At 32.4% G+C, this 20452-nt stretch overlaps 1 protein-coding gene across 1 annotated transcript; it reads left to right on the forward strand.

Annotated features, from left to right (window-relative positions):
• Positions 1–4424: 4424 nt before the first annotated feature.
• LOC122055983 (TRAF-type zinc finger domain-containing protein 1-like) lies at positions 4425–10407 on the forward strand. Its single transcript, XM_042617704.1, has 6 exons — positions 4425–4623; positions 4731–4776; positions 6876–7011; positions 8790–8927; positions 9014–9135; positions 10018–10407. Exons 2-6 carry the CDS (start codon positions 4733–4735, stop codon positions 10163–10165), a joined length of 588 nt encoding a protein of 195 aa, XP_042473638.1. The 5' UTR covers positions 4425–4623; positions 4731–4732; the 3' UTR covers positions 10166–10407.
• The last annotated feature ends 10045 nt before the right edge of the window (positions 10408–20452 follow it).

A 20452-nucleotide genomic window follows, 5' to 3' on the forward strand; every position in this document is an offset into this window, starting at 1 on the left:
TCGCTTCGCACGTGGCTCTGATACCACTGTTGGGTTTTTCGGGCCGCGAAAACCGCGTTTTCGCGTCACGGAAACCCCGAATCACCCTAGCCAACGGATCTCGTGCGAAGAAAAGATTTAAAAACAAAATTACGAGTACGAGTTTCTACTTAGATATACTCCTAGATCTACATGAAACGAGTTATACCTTTGAAGCGATGCCCTTCGCGTTCTCGCTCGTCCAAACGGTGCCGGATCTCAAGAGTATCAAGATAGATACTCCTCTAGAAGTATCCACACGGACTCGTAGGTGGAGAAAAACACACAAAGAGGTGTGCTAGCACCTATGTGTGGTTCGGCCAAGTTGAGGAGGAGAGGGAGAGGAAGAGAGCTCCAAGAGGAAGAATAAGGAATAATGCACTTGAATGAGGAAAATCAATTTGATTCTCATTCAAAAGTGGCCGGCCACTTTCAAGTTGTGTAACTCCCAAAAAATTACATTAAGTGCAATTAATGTGAAGCTATTAAAGAAAATGGCTTTGTAACTTCCATGAGGTGGCACCCATGATGATGTGGAGTAACATCATTGGTCCACATCAATACCAACTCACAATGAGGTGGCATAAAGTCAAGTAAAACTTGACTTTTAATCTTCCTCTCAATTCAAGTCAAACTTAACCAAATCTCTTCCATGGTTGGTCTAATCTAACCATTTGATTCAAGCCAACTTAATATAATGAATCTAATTCATTAAATTAAGTTGATTTAATGAGTCATAATCTAAATTAGACTCATTGAATACATGAATCCACTTGAGTCCAACTCAAGTTAGCCCAATTAGGATTACTCTTAATCCAATTTGATTCATCAAATGAATCTAATCCTCTTGGTTCATCATATGAACCTAATCTCCATCTAATTGTCCTAAGTGTGTGACTCTATAGGTTCTTGTAACGTTGGCAATGCCCTAAACTCATTTAGGAGCATAAGTAATGAGCGGTATCTAGCAACACATCATTACTACCCAAGTTACAAGAATGTTGAGATCCAACATCACCTTGTGACTACTAATTGTGACTCCTCACAATATATGACAAGTGTCCTTCTATCCTAGACATCTAGATTGGTCAATGTGAGGCATAGACCGTGTCATCCTCTGACCAATCTAAATCTTGAACTCCAAGTAGACTCACTAAATCAAATGAGCTCAATATCCTATATTGACTCATTTGGGCATGACCATGCACTTCGTGGTCTCACTCTATCAAGAATACCGATGTCTCTCCCGTCATATAGGAGGGATAGATCTCATCTACATCACTCACATCCCTTTGCATAATTTGTTATATACCCAGTAATCGCCTTTATAGTCCACCCAGTTACGGGTGACGTTTGACAAAACTAAAGTACATAACTCCTTATGTAGGGATCTATGGTGACTTCAGGTCTAAGGACTAGTAGTCATACTAATAGCCACATGAGAAAGTATATGACACTCATATAACGATCCATGATACTTTCTCATGGCAGGTCATTCAGTATACATTCTCTAATGTATACCCATGTGTCAACTTGATATCTCTATATCCATGACTTGTGAGATCAAGTCATCGAGTTGACCTACATGCTAGTCTTATTGCATTAACATTGTTCTTGAATGTTAATACTCGACTAAGAATAATTAAGAGTAGTGTTCCCTATATCATCTCACTATCGGTTCAACTAACCGATTGATATAGGTGAGAACCATCTACTCAAGGACATTATTATACTTAGTTTATTTGGCACCAATACAAGTAAGTATAATAACCAAAATCCAAATGTCTTTATTTATATAGAATATGATACAATAAGTCCAAAATACAATCATCAAATGATTGATTCTAGGGCTCTAGCTAACATATATGATGCATGCTAAGAAGGTAACTATGTCTAAACATCAAATAAGAACTATTTTTCTTTTAAATTTGTTATCTTTAGATTTATTTGATAATGATGACATATTATTTTTAAATGGAAAGAAATATTATTTGATTGTAATAGATGGTTATTTTATATTTATTTGGGTGTGCTTCAGTAAAAAAAAAACCTAATAAATTTTGTAAACAGTTGAAACCCAAAAGAAAACTAAAAAGGTGGAGAATTTAAAAGCATTAGATTTTTAAAAATACTATCAAGAAAATGAATATATGCATTAGTTTTTCTACCCTAACCTAGGACATTCCAATAAAAGAAAGATTGAGAAAATAAAAAAATTAAGTTCTGTACAAAATAATTAGGACCATATTAAATGAATATTCGTTGTTGATATACCATTGAGAAAGAGAAGAAAGTTAAACTAAAAATTCGATAAGGCATTTCTAAGTTGATGAGTTTTGAGGATGGGTAAAGAGAGGTACATAATTTGAGGGGCATATAGAATATATATAAATATAATATTAGTTGAGAACAGAAGTTGAATGGGCCGTGATTGTCATTATTAATTTAAAGGAACTATCCACAAATACTACTATAGTATACCAACTATAGATGATATATTTGATTTTATAAAAAAAATTTATCAAATAAATCAGCACGTATTCTATCTATCAAACTATCATTTTAGATAATTGTCTATTAAAAATTTTAATTCGTTAATTCATCGAAACTAGAATTTTTTTTTGATACTTTAAAATTTAAGAAGACTGCTACATCATCATCCCAGGACACAAATAATATTATAATAATAAAAATATAAAGTTGCCATATTAAAGGCACCTTCTTTCGAATGATTCTACGGGTACATTTGGTTCGGAATTATTCTTGATAATCTTGATTATTCATCCAAGGTTATCAATAAAAATCTTGTTTGGTTTAGGTATTCGATGATTCTCAAATAATGTTCCATGTCTGATACGTCAGCAAAAGGATCATGCAGTCCGGAATCGGAAAACCTCAGAAAACTAAGGGGGCGTTTGGTACGCGCGTTTTCCATTTTCATTTTCTGGAAAACGCGCGTTTTCTGAAAAATGGTGTTTGGTTTGCGTTTTTCGTGCGCATTTTCTAAAAAATTGGCTATCGTTTTTTAGAAAAACAGAGAATGACAAAAAGTCATTTTCTGTTTTCTAGAAAATGCGCGTTTTCCAGACAATGAAAATGAAAATGGTGCAAACCAAACGCACCCTAAGGTTTTTTAAAAATAAAAAAATAAAAAATTTATAAAAATTAAAATAAATAAATAAAAATTAAAATTTTAAAAATGTAAAAATAAAAAAATATAAAAAATATAAAAACATTAAAAAAATAAAAAAAAACACATAAAAAAATAAAAAAATATACAAGAAAAAGAAAAGTAAAAAAAACATAAAATAATAATAATAATAATAATAATATTATTATTATTATTATTATTATTATTATTATGTATAGTTGATTTTGTAACTGAGGATAATACGGTAAAAATATTAAATTAAGGTATTCATCAAAACCTTCAAACAAATAAGTTTTTGTTGCATTACTTAGGTTAAATCAAATAACATTTTGTTATATTTTATTCTCCATAATTTTGGTTATGTGATTACTTTGTAATCACATAACCAAGATTATATAGGATAACTTGAGCCAAACACATTCTACATGCTTTCGAAAGTAACCTTTTTTTCGAATGACCCTACGTGCTTTCGATGTACTTTCAAAAAGATAAATTAAAAAAGTATTTATTTTAGCATAGCAATTTTTTATTGAAAAAATCAGAAATTTATTCTAAAATATGTTATAATAAATATCTATGTAAATATCAAAGGTCACGGTATCACAAATAGTATTATAGTAAAAAAAATAATAAATTTAATTAGTCTTATTAGTTAATCTAGGATGAGATATCCGACTTCATAAAATTTTCTCATTGGTCATAATGATAAATTGGGAAGTTTGTATGGTGGATAACTTAAAAGTTCCTCATCTTTTAGTTGCATTTTTATTTGGAGAAAAAAATCCTATAAATATATTATATCTGAAATCAAATCACGGACACCTGAGTGACAACCTAAATATCGTATTGTGACAACATAGTCCTGGGGACATAAATAATATTATAGTAAAAAAATTATAATTCCAGTTAACTTTATTAACTATCCTTAGGTGACTGACGATTCCATAAAATTTTTCTATTGGCCACTAGAATAAATCAAAAAGTGCGCACGACGAGCAATTCAATATCTTTAGTTACACGCCCTATTTAAATTTTTTTTTTACAAATATATTATAATTAAAGTTCGAACTATGTATATATGGAAGATAATCTAAATATCCTACTCCGATCTGGTAATCCCGGAACACAAATACTACTATGGTAGGTAGGTAAGGAAGCGGGTACACACGGCAGGTGGCTTTTTAACTCCTTAATAATTTAATGGAGGCATCGGATTCAATGGTTCGCCCGAACTCGTACGAATCCACCGGTCGCCGCCCTACCTCTAACCACATCCGTCGGACCCGAATTTCATTGCGGTCACACCGACACTTATTGGTACAAGAGTGACGTCCCGGCCAAGGCGTCCCCAAAAGACAGAGAGCCCGGAGCAAGGGAGACGCGTCCACCTCCACACCGCCACCTACGACCTTGCTCCTCCTCCGATTTTGCTTTGCCCGATTGCGTCCGCCAAGGTTTGTGCCTCGCCCCTTCCTTCCTTCCTGTTCCATTTTCAGTTCATTTGTCTTTTTTTAGAAAAGTTTGTTTTGACCTGATCGCCTCATGGTTGTTGATTCATCAGGTATGGCGATCTCGTCGGAGTTGATCACCGCTACGTGCAGTCACTGGTTAGTGCTCCTTCTGTGATTACTCGTGTCTGCTCTTGGGGATTCGGATTTTCCCTTCAAATTGTGTCGGATTGTCGATTCGTAATTCTTCTTCGATTTCGTTTCTGGCCGATCGTTGGTCATGTGACTTGCAATTATTAGGAAATCGATGGTAAGGAAGTCTTTGGGTGGCCTTCTATTTGTATTCTGGGATTTTTAGCGTGATAGAAGCTGGACGGTGATGATTTTCGGGTTTGCTTTTGTAAGATTTTTTTATTACATAGCAGATCATTCTAGAGTAGGTTGTTATTCTGCTTAGTTGTTCCTCACTCCAGGATATCAAACAGAAAATAGGATTTTTTATGATTTGTACACTAAATTTGTAAACGTGTAATAGCTCCTTGAGCCGTGATCGTATGAAGTCGATTGCAGTAGTAAAACACAACGCCTCTGTTTTAATTTAAACCCATTTTTTTGTCATGCATACATGGTCAGCGCCTTTTGAGTTGTGTTGTCACGCAATGGCACTTAGATTACGTCCATTTAGTCCTTTGACCAGTTTGCATGTAGTATCCTATTAAAAACAAATGGTAGTATCCTATAAAACCTAAATATGGAAGTTTACCTACTTGTATTTCTCTTACTACAATACCTCACCTTTTTTCTATGTATTATTTAATGCAAACAATTGGGTGTCACTTATGATCTCTTTTGTTAGAAATAACTTTATAATTAAAGGGCATTCTTTACCTGTTGAACTAGTCGCACAAGAAATCAGATATAATAGCCTAAAGATTTGTGGATGCTTTTGGAACTCTTAGATTTATTGTCTTGATGTTACTTTGCCTTTGTGTACTGGTGGGTTGTTGTAAATTCAGGTCCTATCTGCATGATTGAAATAGTATTTCCTTCACATTTAGAGATGTGTCTTTACTCTTGTGTGTTCCATTTTCGCTTTTATTGGTGCTTGATCGATTCAATCTATTTGAAATTGTATGCTATATTAATGTCTTTGCAAGAAATGTTATACAACTAGTCATGATCAAACTGTTCATTTATGTTTTCATCAATAAGAAGGAACACACTATCTCATAAAAAAATAGCAATTCCGAGTTGTCGTGCATGCTGTTCAGCCTTATTTGTTCGAGGATGCATGATGTAGTATCTACTTTTTCTATGCTCAATGTGAATGTATTTAGAAATACCTCATATATGTGCGAGTATTTTGAATATTTTATATAAATTTCTTAAAGAAAAAGAAATTTTGATAATGTCTCAATGGACAATATTCTAGGTAGCTTGATCTATTGGTAGTTATTTGGATTGTCATTTGCACAAGTAGAATGGTAAACTTATGTACTAAACATATGTTTTCTAAGTTTTTCAACCATCAAATTGAAACTCAAGTTGATGGAACCTTTTACTATAAGATTCATGTTTAATGGTTTTTGGCAGGTGAGATATATTCGGCAACAAATGACCCTAGGCCATCATTACCTCAGGCATAACACAAGAAATTTCTTGCATCAAGATTTTGTTTTGTCAACATGTGTATTATGTGAAGCCATAAAATTGATGTGTATGCGTAATTGGAATTTTTTGGAATTTAATATTGCCTAGTGTCATTAACCTATTATACGAGTTAATTGTTTATTGTCAAGGGGCACCTGTAGGTAAAGTAGCATAAGACAATAAATGTATCGCTACAAGATTTAATTTTGAATAGATTAACATGTGGAATGTGTGGAGCCTTAAAGTTGATTTGCATGGATAATTTCAATGTATTTGGCATTTAATCTCGCCTAGTGACATTAACCTATCATATGAGTTCATCACTTTATTGTTTATTATCGAGGTGCATCTGTAGGTAACTTGATAGGCATTTACTTATACATATGGAATATATTTTTCATTTGTGATTTTAGAATTGAAGATTGCCCATTTTATTATGCATCTTTCATATCTACTGTAGTAGTATCTTCAAGAAAGTTGCTTGACCAGTCTAAACAATATTTGCAAAGGAAAATATCCTTTACTATTTTGCTTTCTGGTTAGTCAAGTAGTATCTCTTTTATATTTTTTTTGTATTGTTCCACTTACTGATTCTATCACCAATGTAGTGAGAGGGATATTCCAACATCAAATATTGACTTGCATTATGCACATTGTTCGCGGAACCTTCAAAAATGTGCAATTTGTGGGGATATGATTCCCAAAAAACATGCTGATGAACATTACAATGAAATCCATGCTCCGGTATGTGTTAACCTTAAACACCTTATTTTCTATATTTCCTATCACATGTTGTGTTGTAAGCAATTTTTAGTCATTATGTAGTACATTTGGTTACAGTTTTTGGTTTTTATGATGATTCTATCTATGCATGAAGAAGAAAGACATAAAGTTGGTTTTTCAAAGAATGGTTATTGTGCATAAAATAAAATTAAGTTGAAGTACTTCAGCAGAAAAGATGTTATGTATCGATGGCAAATTTCTTTGTAGTAAAGCATCAGAAAACTTGTGCTCATGATCACTTCTTGTCATTATATTAATGATGAAATTTACTTTTCTGTCAATAGAGAAACATTGCCATTATGGGATTAGTTCCACATAAGATATTTAGTATTTATGTGTATAGAATGTAATGTTTCTTCTTTATTCAGTATGATGAAATAATATTCTTTTTAACTTGGTAGCGTAGCAAGTCCAGTTTATAAAATGATGTGAGCCTCGTGTCACTCCCCTACTGGAAACTGTAATTGCCTTTCTAGGTGAAACAATTTAACTAACAAAGTTGAAAAAAAGATGGTGATACTAGTTGATACGGACAAAATGAAAAATAAAAAAATAAAAAATTAGAACCATTTATCATTCTCGAGCTTCATCTTGAGCCATCTCTCCCTTTTGTCTCAAGTTGATGTACTGCTAGATTCTTTATTTTATCATCTTTCTCTTATCTTTCATATTAGGCGTATGATCCAAGATGCCATATGTACTATATGTCTTTTCCATTATCTCTTTTCTCTCAGAATTGGTGTCTCCCTTGACATATGTTCCTCTTTCACAAAGTAGAATGACTGGAAGGTCAATCTCCTAACAGTTTTTCTTCTCAAAGAAGATCTGTAACTCTAATTTCACTTATATTTTGTTAACATTTATGTTACTCTCCTTTGACTATAATTCTGAAAAGATAGATTAGTTTTTTCTTTTATCTAATGTGTCTTATTTCTCTCAAATAGATGTCAAAGCTTTACTCAGTCTTGCAGACATTTTCTCCTCCTCCCTTGAGTAACTTCTAACTTAAAATCTCTCACAATATTAATTGCTCCTTTCAAGAGTAAACTTTAATTTTTCTCTTTCTCCCTGCAACTTCTCACATAATGTCACTTCATCTTCATAAATTTCAAAATCTTGTATTAGGAAGTGGATTATATCAATATATTAAGATTCTCACTAATTTATCCTTCTGAAGATGGTCTTTTTTAAGATCGTGACTGTCTTTTAATGTCTCTCTTGAAGATCATCATTGACTTCAATTGAGTTATCAACTCTTTTAAAGGTCAGTCCAGAACATAACATCATATTTTCTAATATTACATATTTGTCATTTTTTCTAGTGTCTTCTTATCTTTATTTCTTTTTAAGGGGACTTTGGATTTTTTTTCCTTAGATAATTATCTATGCTCCAGTGTCAAATGCTTTGGGTTTAATCCCACACGAGCTTAGTATTGGCTATTGTGTCAGACAGAGGCCTGTATATATGTGGTGTAATAGTTTGCATTAAATGCAATATTTCCCCACTCAACTATGCAATACAAGATTGCTAATCTTCAAGGTTATGTCATTCATACGAGCAGTAAATATAGGAGAAGTTGTGAGTTTTCTGCAAACTACTATCATCTATTGTAAGGATGAAAATAAGCTAATATTGGATGTTTTCCTCATTGAACTGCAGTGTGAGGCAATATCTAATTAAACAATGCATTTGACTTGCTTCGTCTAACAATTTGGTTTTGATAAACTGATGTGAACAGGTGGATTGTTCATTATGCAGTGAGAGAATTGAAAGGGAATTATGGTCTCTTCACAAAGGTGAAAGATGCCCACAGAGAATTATTACTTGTGAATATTGTGAATTCCCACTTCCTGCAGTTGATCTCATTAAACATCAGGTATTATGATGCATTCCTCCTTTATGTGATGAATACTAGAATCTCTTGAAACCATGAAATTACTAATGTTTGCTTTGAAAATTCAGGAAGTATGTGGTAATCGCACCGAGTATTGTGACTTATGTCAGAAATATGTTCGATTACGTGAAAGGATTAACCATGATATCCAGTTTCACAGCAGTCCAGGTGATACTGCAGAACCTCCCAGGTAAACTTTCTAGAATCTAAAATTTTTAAATCACATACTTTCTGATTGTATTGAGATTGTTTTTTCCTTGTGTGATGCCCATTTTGTTTTTAATTTTTCTGGATGTTTATGTTGAGATTCTGTTTTTGTTTGCTGTTCATTCATCTAGATGTTCCATATCTAACCGTATTATTTTCATTTTTGTTGTTGTGCATCAATGTCTGCTTAAGTTACTATCATATGCTTCATTAGGCTGTTAGTATTTGCTAGAATTTTCATATTCTTTAGAGAATCTTTACAGGCTACACATTTGTACTTGCTTAACTGAGTAAATGGGAAGTTCTTATGATGAATCTGCTCTATGGCCGAGTTTTACTCCAAGTACCCTTAAGGATGTTAATTATTTTCATCTTGGTTTCCGAGTTGTTTTTTTAAGGATAGGAAGTGGTTAGCTTTTTTAGTTGAAGTTTAATATTACTTGGTTGACGATAATATTGCAATCAGAGGCGTCCATAAGTGGCTTGGGATACAATTAATATGATATGCTGCATCAAGCACTAATGGATGCTGCCCAGATATTGATTCATGAGTTAGCACTGATGTGATGTAAGCCTGATTGTTGTTGATTTCCTCAGAATCACAATTCAATTTTACGGTCTAGATTGTCACTAGGTCCTTTAGATCATGGCAAATTATCAAGTTACACTGCTCTACTGTACAGATATGTCTTTATAATATAATCATTAGTTTGAATCTCACACGGGAGTTGAATTTTATAATCTGATCACAAAAGCATCCTGTAAATTTCCAAAAACAATCGATCGTCCTTGGGAACTAGTAGTGGTTGGTACTTTGTATTTGTCTCTCCTGAACATATATCTGTCTGTCTTGCAAAACTTGCAGGGATATTGCACCACCTGTGAGAGAGCGTGCTAACAGAAGGCGGGCACGAGCTACATCTCGTAGTCGGGTGTTGTTGACGATTGCGATAACAGGCGCAGCAGTTGTCATTGGGTCGTTTTTCTTACAAAGAGTGGAAGATAAGCAATAACATGTCTGAGTTCTCTTCATTGTATGACTGCATTCACAATATGGAGTTCATGTGTATTTGATAGTTAAACATGTATTTATTTACACGTATCGCACTCGAAACAAAATCCAATGCCTCATGTGCAATAAATTGATGGGCGATCATAATCTTTCTGTCCCATGTAAGGTCATTCATACTGTTGAATTAGGATGTGACTTTCTTTCCGACTGTTATAGGAAAATGGCTATGACATTGACGTGACAGGATGGGGCTTTCTTTGTTTAGGATTGAAAGTTTATCATATAATTATTTCATTTAGTCACTGATGTCAGTAGAAAGCAGATATCTGGTTTATCTTGATTCTATTAGAAAAATATTAAATTAGGCAACACCGAATATTTGGGACAACTGGTTTAATTTTATGAAAATTTTTCATCGACTAATAGGGTAAATCATGAAGGGCTCATAATGGATGGTCCAGTTTAGTATCTTGTGATTGTATGTTTTATTTAGAAGAAAAATTTTATAAGTTTAGTATCTTGTGATTGTATGTTTTATTTAGAAGAAAATTTTTTATAAAGATGTCATAGTTTAGGATCCAACAGTGGTGTCTGGAATATTCTATTGGAATTTCAACTTCATCTTGGTTGCTCTAATTTTTTATTAGGATTGTCTTGTACACTGTCCAAGATGTGCCAATTGGTCAAAGCCTCACCTTTACGATATCAATTCTTGTTCATCCATTTGACAGTCTAGTCTCTGCTTCACATAGTATCTTGATCATATTAGACACTGTTGATATCCTCTGGTTCTTTTGTTCAGTGTTAATTACTTGCTCTTCTCTTGATAAAATTGTCTAGAGCGGAGAAGAGCAAGAGTAACCAATACTGGGAAATGATAGGTGCATTGGCTGAAGCGGAGAAAGCAATCTTCCGGAGCTTTTTGAAGTGTAGAATGTCTATACAAAAGGACAATTTGGTAATTTAGCTAATTACGAGATTTCCATCATTCCATTTCCACCCACTTGGAAAAGAAAAAACTGACAAAATAGATGCCACGACTATATAACAGCTAAAATATAATATTAATGCATAAATTATAACTATGACAACATAATATTATCAAAATTGAGGTATAGCGAACATGAATCATAACTCTCCTATAACAATGTGGAACGAGAGTATTTTCAAAAACAACAACGGGCTAAGATAAAATAAAATGTTATTTTAATAACAAATAAAAAAGAAACATCTTTTAAATATTCCAATAAAAAAGAACACTCTTAGTCAAGTTTTGCCACTCTCGAAAGTTTGTGCCTGCAATGGTGAAAGTATCAACATCTCCATTACAATTCCACTATCGGACCCAATATTGATTTTTCTTGTAATTGTTACTGTCATAATTGTTCTTATTTCATCCATGATTCTTCTCCAGAAAAGCGGACAAGAATATAGTCAACCATTCAATTAAGTGAGGGTACATGGCAAACAAGTCAAAAGAACTGACTAAGAGAATTGAGTAGACATAGTAAAACAAATTGGATGAGATGACCTTGCTATACAGACTGAGCAGCAAAAAAAAAAAAAAAGAATTGGTTGAAAATTTTATCCTAGAAGGAAACTTTATCCCCCAAAAAAGCATGAAATAGAGTTTCACTGGCAAAATGAGCAAAGATCATGTCAATCTACTAAAATAAATAAATAAAACCTCACTAATATAAACCATCAAATAAAGTCTGTGAAAGAAATTTAAATTTGACTGAATAAATGCAAATGGCGCAGCAAAATCACCAAACATACAAGAGGAAGCTAGTAGCTCAAGTGATAGTCACAACAGCAAAAAATAAGCTATCCTTCACATCAGAACTCACACGACCAAGTCAATTCATGCAAAATTTTGAATGTCAATAGTGGAAAGAAAGAAACGAGGAGATGAAACAAGCCAATAATTTTCTTGCATCCGCCAGAGAAAAACTTGATCTATTGTACAATACCTATAAAATCAACTAAAAGCCGGAAACAGGAGCAGGGACAGCACATAACACCATGCAACTGCAGCTACAAGAACAATGATACACACAATTGGACGAGGTGATTGGATTACATGTTTAACCTGAAACCAATTTCACCAGGATGATGAGAACATTGAGCATTGAGAGTGGAAGCCTTAGGTATTGGGTCGCATAGATTAACCCTATTAGCTGCCCTTTCAATGACTTGACCCTGGCATCTCCTGAAACATCATTCAAACTCCATCCTCTAGGTGCAAGGAACCTCTCCTCGTTCAGAATGGCCAATGAATTCGCAAGGAGCAAAAAGCCTTCAAACAATGTCCGGATAACCATGATCCTTCAAGGAAATTTGCCTTAAAATTAGACATAACTAGGTTATACATTAAGTTCAATAGTTGGCTGATTAGGTTCATCTTATCATTTGAAATTCAGTTTCCTAAAAAGATCAAGCAGAAAAAAAACATATTTATCCTGCTAGCTTCCTGGAAATGTTAATTTACAACGAGCAGAGAATTGAGGAGGGCACTCTAAACCAAGGATTGAACGTTGCTTCTTGGAAAAAATAAAATGCTAGACTAACATAGGCTTCTGCATTATAAGATATTTACCAGATTCTAAAGATATCAGAGGATAGACATGGCAGTCATAAGATAATGATCTAGGTTGACATAGGAGCAATTATGACCACTGAGGAAATTTTTTAAAAAAATCAGTACTCGAAAACAAATGTTTTTTGAAGAAAAAAATGTAAGAAATCAGGCCTCGTGTTCACTTATCACTACAGCCAGTGCCGATGGAATTTTCACAAGAGAAACGGATCTTCTCACTATTTGTTGCTACTCAAGCATAATAGTACCTACATAGCTTAGAGGACCTACTGCATTAGCAATCTCTTCCCTATATTAGCTTGTAGAGATATGCTAACTAAACAGCAGAACTTTCATCAACATCACATTCTACAGATTCAATAGCAAACCAAGTCAAGGCACATTTATCAGAAGAAGCATTTAGGGCCCTCAACCATGTCCCAAGATGTTAAGCTGAAGTCAGAGGTAGTATATTCGTATAAGCCTAGTGAACCAATACATCTAGTCACAGCAACCAATTTGGGATTAAACCATGCTGTTACAATCTCCTATCTAAATCTCCATGTCAAGGTTTAAAATTTTGAGTTGTGCTAAAATTTCGATTTATAACTCGAACGATATTTACACGGGCGGTGCATGTGCACCGGATTGCCCTCCCCTCTTATAGATTAAAAAATATTTTTAATTTGATTGTTATGGATGTTTACTATTCAATTATATTTAAGATTTTGAATCTTGAGTTCAAATTTTGATATTCGTGAAATGTTTATTAAATGTTTTACAACAACTATTCAATAATGTATAAATTTAAAATCTATATTTTTAGTATTATTGTACATAATTAAATAGTCTTCATTACAATTTTATTATGAAGGCAACAAGTCCAAGAACTTCTATTTATAATAATGATGAAGATTGATGTTCAGTTTCAAGTTTTGCTTAGAGATATTAAATACGAGATCTTATATTTATAATGGTAATGAAAATTCATCTACGAGATCTTATATTTATAATGGTAATGAAAATTCATCTTCGGTTTGAACATCTTTAGATATATTTTGATGATTTGAGAATTGATTATGTAACATTTATTTGAAAACTTTAAATTATCAATGGATAAATAAAATTTTGTATTTTGAGAATATGTAAGTATTGTCTAAATTTTCTATATATAGTAAAAGGATAAAGGGATAATGACTGAAATATATCTAGTGTGTGTGTATATATATATATATATATATATATATATATGAGATTTGATACCTTGCAAATTCAGCGCATACCCATCGTGGATGACTAAGTGCAGTTCTAAGCACCCCCACACGCTTAGTTGCCCATGGTGGGTGCCCACTGTGTGTGTGCAAGGTTTTATATATAAGAATGATATCATGTACACCCAAAAAACATTTCGATTTGAATTTTTTTTTTTTTTTTTTGCGCTTAATACTATAACCCAACCCCTAAACCCTAAAGGAAAAAAGTTTATTGGCATATAACCGAAGGCTTAAAAAACTAACAAAACAAAAAAAATCACTGTGTGCGGCCGCTAGGATATAAATCTGATATATATATATATATATATTAGAACACATATAAAATCTTTTAAATATCAAATTTTATCTTATTTAAAAAATTTATATTTTATTTTTAAAAAACAAATAATTAAGTTAAATTAAACTAATAATTTAAAAATTATAATGGAGTAAAAGTTAATTTAAGGATTTAAGGTTAGCTAAAGTACATCAAGTAGACAATCAAGTAGGTTTAAATTATATTTAATTTAAACTTCTTTTGATCCGTTTAAAATTAAACAAGATTTTTACATATAATAATTTAATTATATTTTATAAGGTTAGAAATTATATTGTAATTATTTTTTTATCTTTCCTAATAATCTAGATTGGATAAGAATTATAGGAATATTAATTGTCTTAAATTTGATAGGAGAAGAATTAATCTTTTGTACTTATAAGAGACGAAATGGATAAGACAGAAGACAGATCATAGAGAACTCAGATTTTAAGTTTTAAGTTTTATCACAAGAAAGAAAAAAAAAAAAGAGTAGGTATTGTTGTAAATAGTTTGTTAGGCGACGAAATAATAGTAGTTAGGAAAAGAAATAGGAATATAACTCTCAAAATAGTGGTGGCAAATGAAACTATTAATATAATTAACATATATACATCTCAAGTAAGATTTGATAAAGACACGAAGATTTTGGGAATTTAAATGAAATATTACAAAAAAAATTCTAACAAACGAGATAATTTTAATAGGAAAAGATTTAAATGGACATTTAGAAGTAAGAATTGATGAATATGATAGGATGCATGGGGCCCATGGTTATGAACCAAGACATAAAAAAGGAAAAGTTATATTGGATTTCACAATAGCATATAAACTTATAATAGCTAATATATTTTTCAAGAAGGAAAAAGAATACCTAGTTAGTTTCAAAAGTGAGAATAATAAGCAGCAAATTGACTTTCTTATAGTTTGAAAGAGTAATAAAAAAATTTATAAAGATACAAAATTATCCTTAGAGAACACCACCCAATATAAGTTAATAATGTTAGATACACTTATCAAGCATAGTATCACTGAAGAAAAATAGCATGACTCTAATTAGGATTAAATGGTAGAAGTAAAATGATGGGAAGTAAAGTACATTTAGGAAGGGTAGAAGACACTGATCAAGGACATACTTAGTGAGTCAAGAGGATGAACACTAACAAATAAAGAATTTTGATGATGGAATGAGGAAGTATAAGAGAAACAACAACAACAACAACAACCAAGCCTTTTCCCACTAGGTGGGGTCGGCTGTATGAATCCTTTTACGCCATTGAGCTCTATCTCCTATTATATCATCATCTATATTTAAATAAATTTTATCTTGTTTTATTGTTGCTAACCAAGTCTTTTTTGGTCTTCCTCTTCCTCGTTTTATATGCATGTTTATCATAGTTTCACATCGCCTAACTGGAGCATTTATTGGTCGTCTAAGTACATGTCCGTACCATCTTAAACGTGTCTCTCTGAGTTTTTCCTCAATAGATGCAACTCCTACTTTCTCTCTAATGCTCTCATTTCTTATTTTGTCCATCCTCGTATGCCCACACATCCACCTTAACATCCTCATCTCTGCAACTCTCATCTTCTGCTCATGTGCTCGAGTCATAGCCCAACATTCAGCTCCATATAATATAGCAGGTCTAACTACGGTTTTATAGAACTTACCTTTAAGTTTAAGAGGTATTTTACGGTCACATAAAACACTCGACGCTCCCCTCCATTTCACCCATCCTGCTTGTATTCTATGTAAGACATCTCTCTCAATCCCTCCATCATTTTGTAAAAATGATCCTAAATATTTAAATCGCTCGGTTCCAGGCAACTCGTCCTCTCCTATCTTAACAATTGTTTCATTACTTCTAATATTGCTAAACTTAAATTCCATATATTCTGTCTTTAATCTACTAAGCTTAAAACCTTTCCCTTCTAGTGTTTTCCTCCAAGATTCTAGCTTAGCATTTACTCCTTCACGTGTCTCATCTACCAAAATAATATCATCTGCAAACAACATGCACCACGGTACTGTGTCTTGAATGTGCGCAGTGAGTTCGTCCATAATTAGTGTAAAAAGATAGGGACTTAGAGTTGATCCTTGATGTAACCCTATCTTTATTGGAAATGCTTCAGTTACTCCGCCTGAAGTCTTTACTCTGGTCGTTACATCCTCATACATATCCTTAATTAGTTCAATATATGTTACGCTAACACCTCTCTTTTCTAAAATTCGCCATATAATTTCTCTTGGGACTCTATCATACGCTTTTTCTAAGTCAATGAATACCATGTGTAGATCTTGTTTTTGCTCCCGATATTTTTCAATTAATTGTCTAAGAAGATGTATAGCTTCTATTGTCGACCTTCCAGGCATGAACCCAAATTGATTTTCTGTCACTGTGGTCTCCTTCCTTAATCTTTTTTCTATTACTTTTTCCCAAAGTTTCATAGTATGACTCATTAGTTTAATACCCCTATAGTTTGCACAATTTTGTACGTCTCCCTTATTCTTATATAAGGGAACTAGAGTACTTATCCTCCATTGATCAGGCATTTTTTTCGTTTTCAATATCATGTTAAATAATTTTGTAAGCCATTCAATACCTTGTTTCCCTAAGCACTTCCATACCTCTATCGGAATATCATCTGGTCCAACGGCTTTTCCATTGTGCATCTCATTTAAAGTTTGTTTTACTTCTGAAGTTTGAATTCTACGATAAAAATTAAAATTTCGATGCTCATTTGACCTAATTAAATTACCTAAGTTAAGTTGGTCTCCTAAACCTTCATTAAAAAGTTGATGAAAATACCTCTTCCACCGCTCTTTTATTTCTCCATCGCTTACTAATACCCTATTACATTCATCTTTAATACATTTTATTTGGCTAAGATCTCTTGTTTTTCTTTCTCTCCCTTTAGCTATTCTATAAATATCTTTTTCCCTTCTTTTGTATCCAATTTTTGATATAACTGTTCAAAAGTTTCATTTTTGCTTCACTCACTACTTTCTTAGCTTCTTTCTTAGCTATTGTATATTTTTAAATTTTCCTCGTTCTTACAAATATATAATTCCTTATAAGCTATTCGTTTTTCCTCACTTTCTCTTGGACTTTCTCATTCCACCACCAAGATTCTTTACTTAATGGTGCCTTTGACTCACCGAGGATACTCTTAGCTACTATTTTCAACTTTGATACCATCTTATCCCATGGTATTAGAGTCATCGTATATTTCACCTAATACTTCTACCTTCTCTTTAAATATACGTTGCTTCCCATCCTTTAACTTCCACCACTTAATTCTAGGAATTGTATATATTTTCTTTCTATCAATGTTTGAGATATCCACCCCTACTACCCTATGTTGGGTAGTTAAGCTTTCTCCAGGGATGACTTTGCAATCTTTACAAATCTTTCTATCCTTCTTCCTAACCATAAGAAAGTCAATTTGCGATTTATTATTCCCACTTTTGAATGTGACTAAGTGTTCTTCTCTTTTCTTAAAAAATGTATTAGCTAATATAAGGTCATATGCTATCGCAAAATCTAATATAGTTTTCCCTTCCTCATTTCTCGTTCCAAACCCATAACTCCCATGTACTCTCTCATATTCCTCATTTTTCACTCCGACATGGCCATTTAGATCACCTCCTATTAAAATCCTTTCATTTGGTGGAATATTTTGTAATATTTCATCTAAGTCCTCCCAAAACCTTAATTTGGTAGCTTCATCTAATCCTACTTGTGGTGCATATACGCTAATTATGTTCATAGTTTCTTTCGCCACTATTATCTTAAGAGTTATAATTCTATCCCCTTTTCTAACTACTCCTACAACTTCATCCTTTAACAAACTATCTACAATAATACCCACTCCATTTCTTGTTTTACTTTTTCCAGTGTACCATAACTTAAAACCCGAGTTCTCTATCATCTTTGCCTTCTCACCTGTCCATTTTGTCTCTTGTACACATAAAATATTAATTTTTCTCCTAATCATCATATCTACTACCTCCATTGATTTACCAGTGAGAGTTCCTATATTCCATGTTCCAAATCTTAGATTATTAGTTTTCCTATCATATTTGTTCTTATCTAACCTATGGTGTGAGAACTCTTGCCTATTTAACACTACACCCAAGTTCTCAGACGTTACAGTCGGACCCTGTAACGCGAACTCTTGCATATTTATCACTACACCCGAGTTCTAGAGAAAGTGATGAAAAAATGAATAGTTTATAAGTCATTGTACACTTATAAGAACAAAGAATTTTTTTTAAAAAAAATAGACAATAACTAAGAAAGTAATGAGTGAAGCCAAGAATGAAGCTTTTGAACGCTTGTATCAATTTGATATAGATGAAGGAGAAAGGGGCATCTTTAAAATAACTAAAGCAAAAGAAACAAGGGATCTTAATCAAATAAGATGGATGCATTAAAGATGAATCTAATAGGGCTAGTGAAGAATAAGAAAATAAAGGAGCCATGGAAATGGTATTTTCATTAATTTTTTAATGAATGTTTAGGCCACCAACTTAGCTTAGGAAACTTAAGTTAGAGAAATATAGAAATTTAAATTTTTATTAGAGAATTCAAACTTCAGAAATAGAGCAAATATTAAATGGGATGCAAAATGAAAAAGCAAATGATATTCCAACACAGGTATGAAAGTGCTTAGCAAAGCAAATAATTGACTCAGGTACCAAGTTTTCAACTAAATATTGAAAACAAAAAAAAATGTTTGATAAGTAAAAAGTAAGTATTGTAGTCCTCTTACATAAAACAAAGGAGACAATAAAATTATGTGAATTATAGAGACATTAGGTTAATGATCATACCATGAAACTTTAAAAAAAAGTGAGAAAAAATTAAGGAGACCAAGGTGATCAAAAATCAATTTGGATTCATATCTAAAAAATCAACGATAAAAGCTAAATATCTTCTCAAATAATTGATTGAAAAGTATTTGGAAAAGAGGGAAAACTGACACATGATATTCATTGACTAAAAAATGCTTATGACAGAGCCCAAAGGGAAATAATATTGTGAATTAGAGAAAAGCGTAACATATATGGAATATAAGGATGTAATGACAAAGGTGACACATTCAAATAAATTAACTGAAGCATTTCCTATAAAGATAATATTACATGCTCTAAGTTGATAACTTTTTACATGTTATCATGGTGTATGTCGCTTGTAGATGACATTGTTTTGGTTAAGACACGTGAACAAGTAAATGCTAAGTTTGAACCTTAACAGAAAATGTGAGAAGTAAAAAGTTTTAGGCTTAACAAAGTATATATATATATATATATATATATATATATATTAGCAGTATCAAATACAACAAAACAATTATTAAGATAAGAGATGATGAATTACCTATAACTAAGACCTTTAAGTATTTAAGATTTTTTTTTGCAAAAAAATAAAGGAGTTGATATAGATGTTTTACATAGGATACAAGTAGAATGATTGAAATGGAGGAAAACATCAGTTTTTTTTTTTTTTTGTGATAGAAAGGTATCTCTATAGTTCAAATGCAAGTTTTACAAAATGATGATTAAACTTACTATTTTACATGGAGTTGAATATTGAGCTATGAAGCAAGCACACAAGCAAATGATGAGAGACGCAAAGATGAGAATGTTAATGTGGATGCGCGAACATATAAGGATGGACAAGATAAGAAACAAGAGTATTATAAAGTTAAGGTTACGCCTACTAAAGGAAAACTTCAAGAACATGATATAGACACGTACTTATGCATTCAATAAATGCCCCAGTTAAGCATTTTAAAATACTTTTTGGGCGTTGAGGTAACAAGAAGAAAGGAATCTTCTTATTTCAGAGGAAATATGTACTTAACTTATCATCTGAGATGCTAAACCATGTAGTATTCCAATGACTCCTAATTTGCAACTCACAAAAGATAGTAAATTATTTGAGAATCCTGAGAGGTATAGAAGATTGGCTAGAAAGTTAAATTATCTCGATATAACTCTTCCAAATATTACATACTCGATCAGTATTGTGAGTGAGTATATGGCTTCTCCAATAATTAATCATTGGACAACTATAAAACAAATTTTGTGTTAGTTAAAAGGAGCAACTAGACAAGGTATCTTGTATAACAATC

Source organism: Zingiber officinale, chromosome 3B (assembly GCF_018446385.1).
Source record: "Zingiber officinale cultivar Zhangliang chromosome 3B, Zo_v1.1, whole genome shotgun sequence".
Lineage (NCBI taxonomy): Eukaryota > Viridiplantae > Streptophyta > Magnoliopsida > Zingiberales > Zingiberaceae > Zingiber > Zingiber officinale.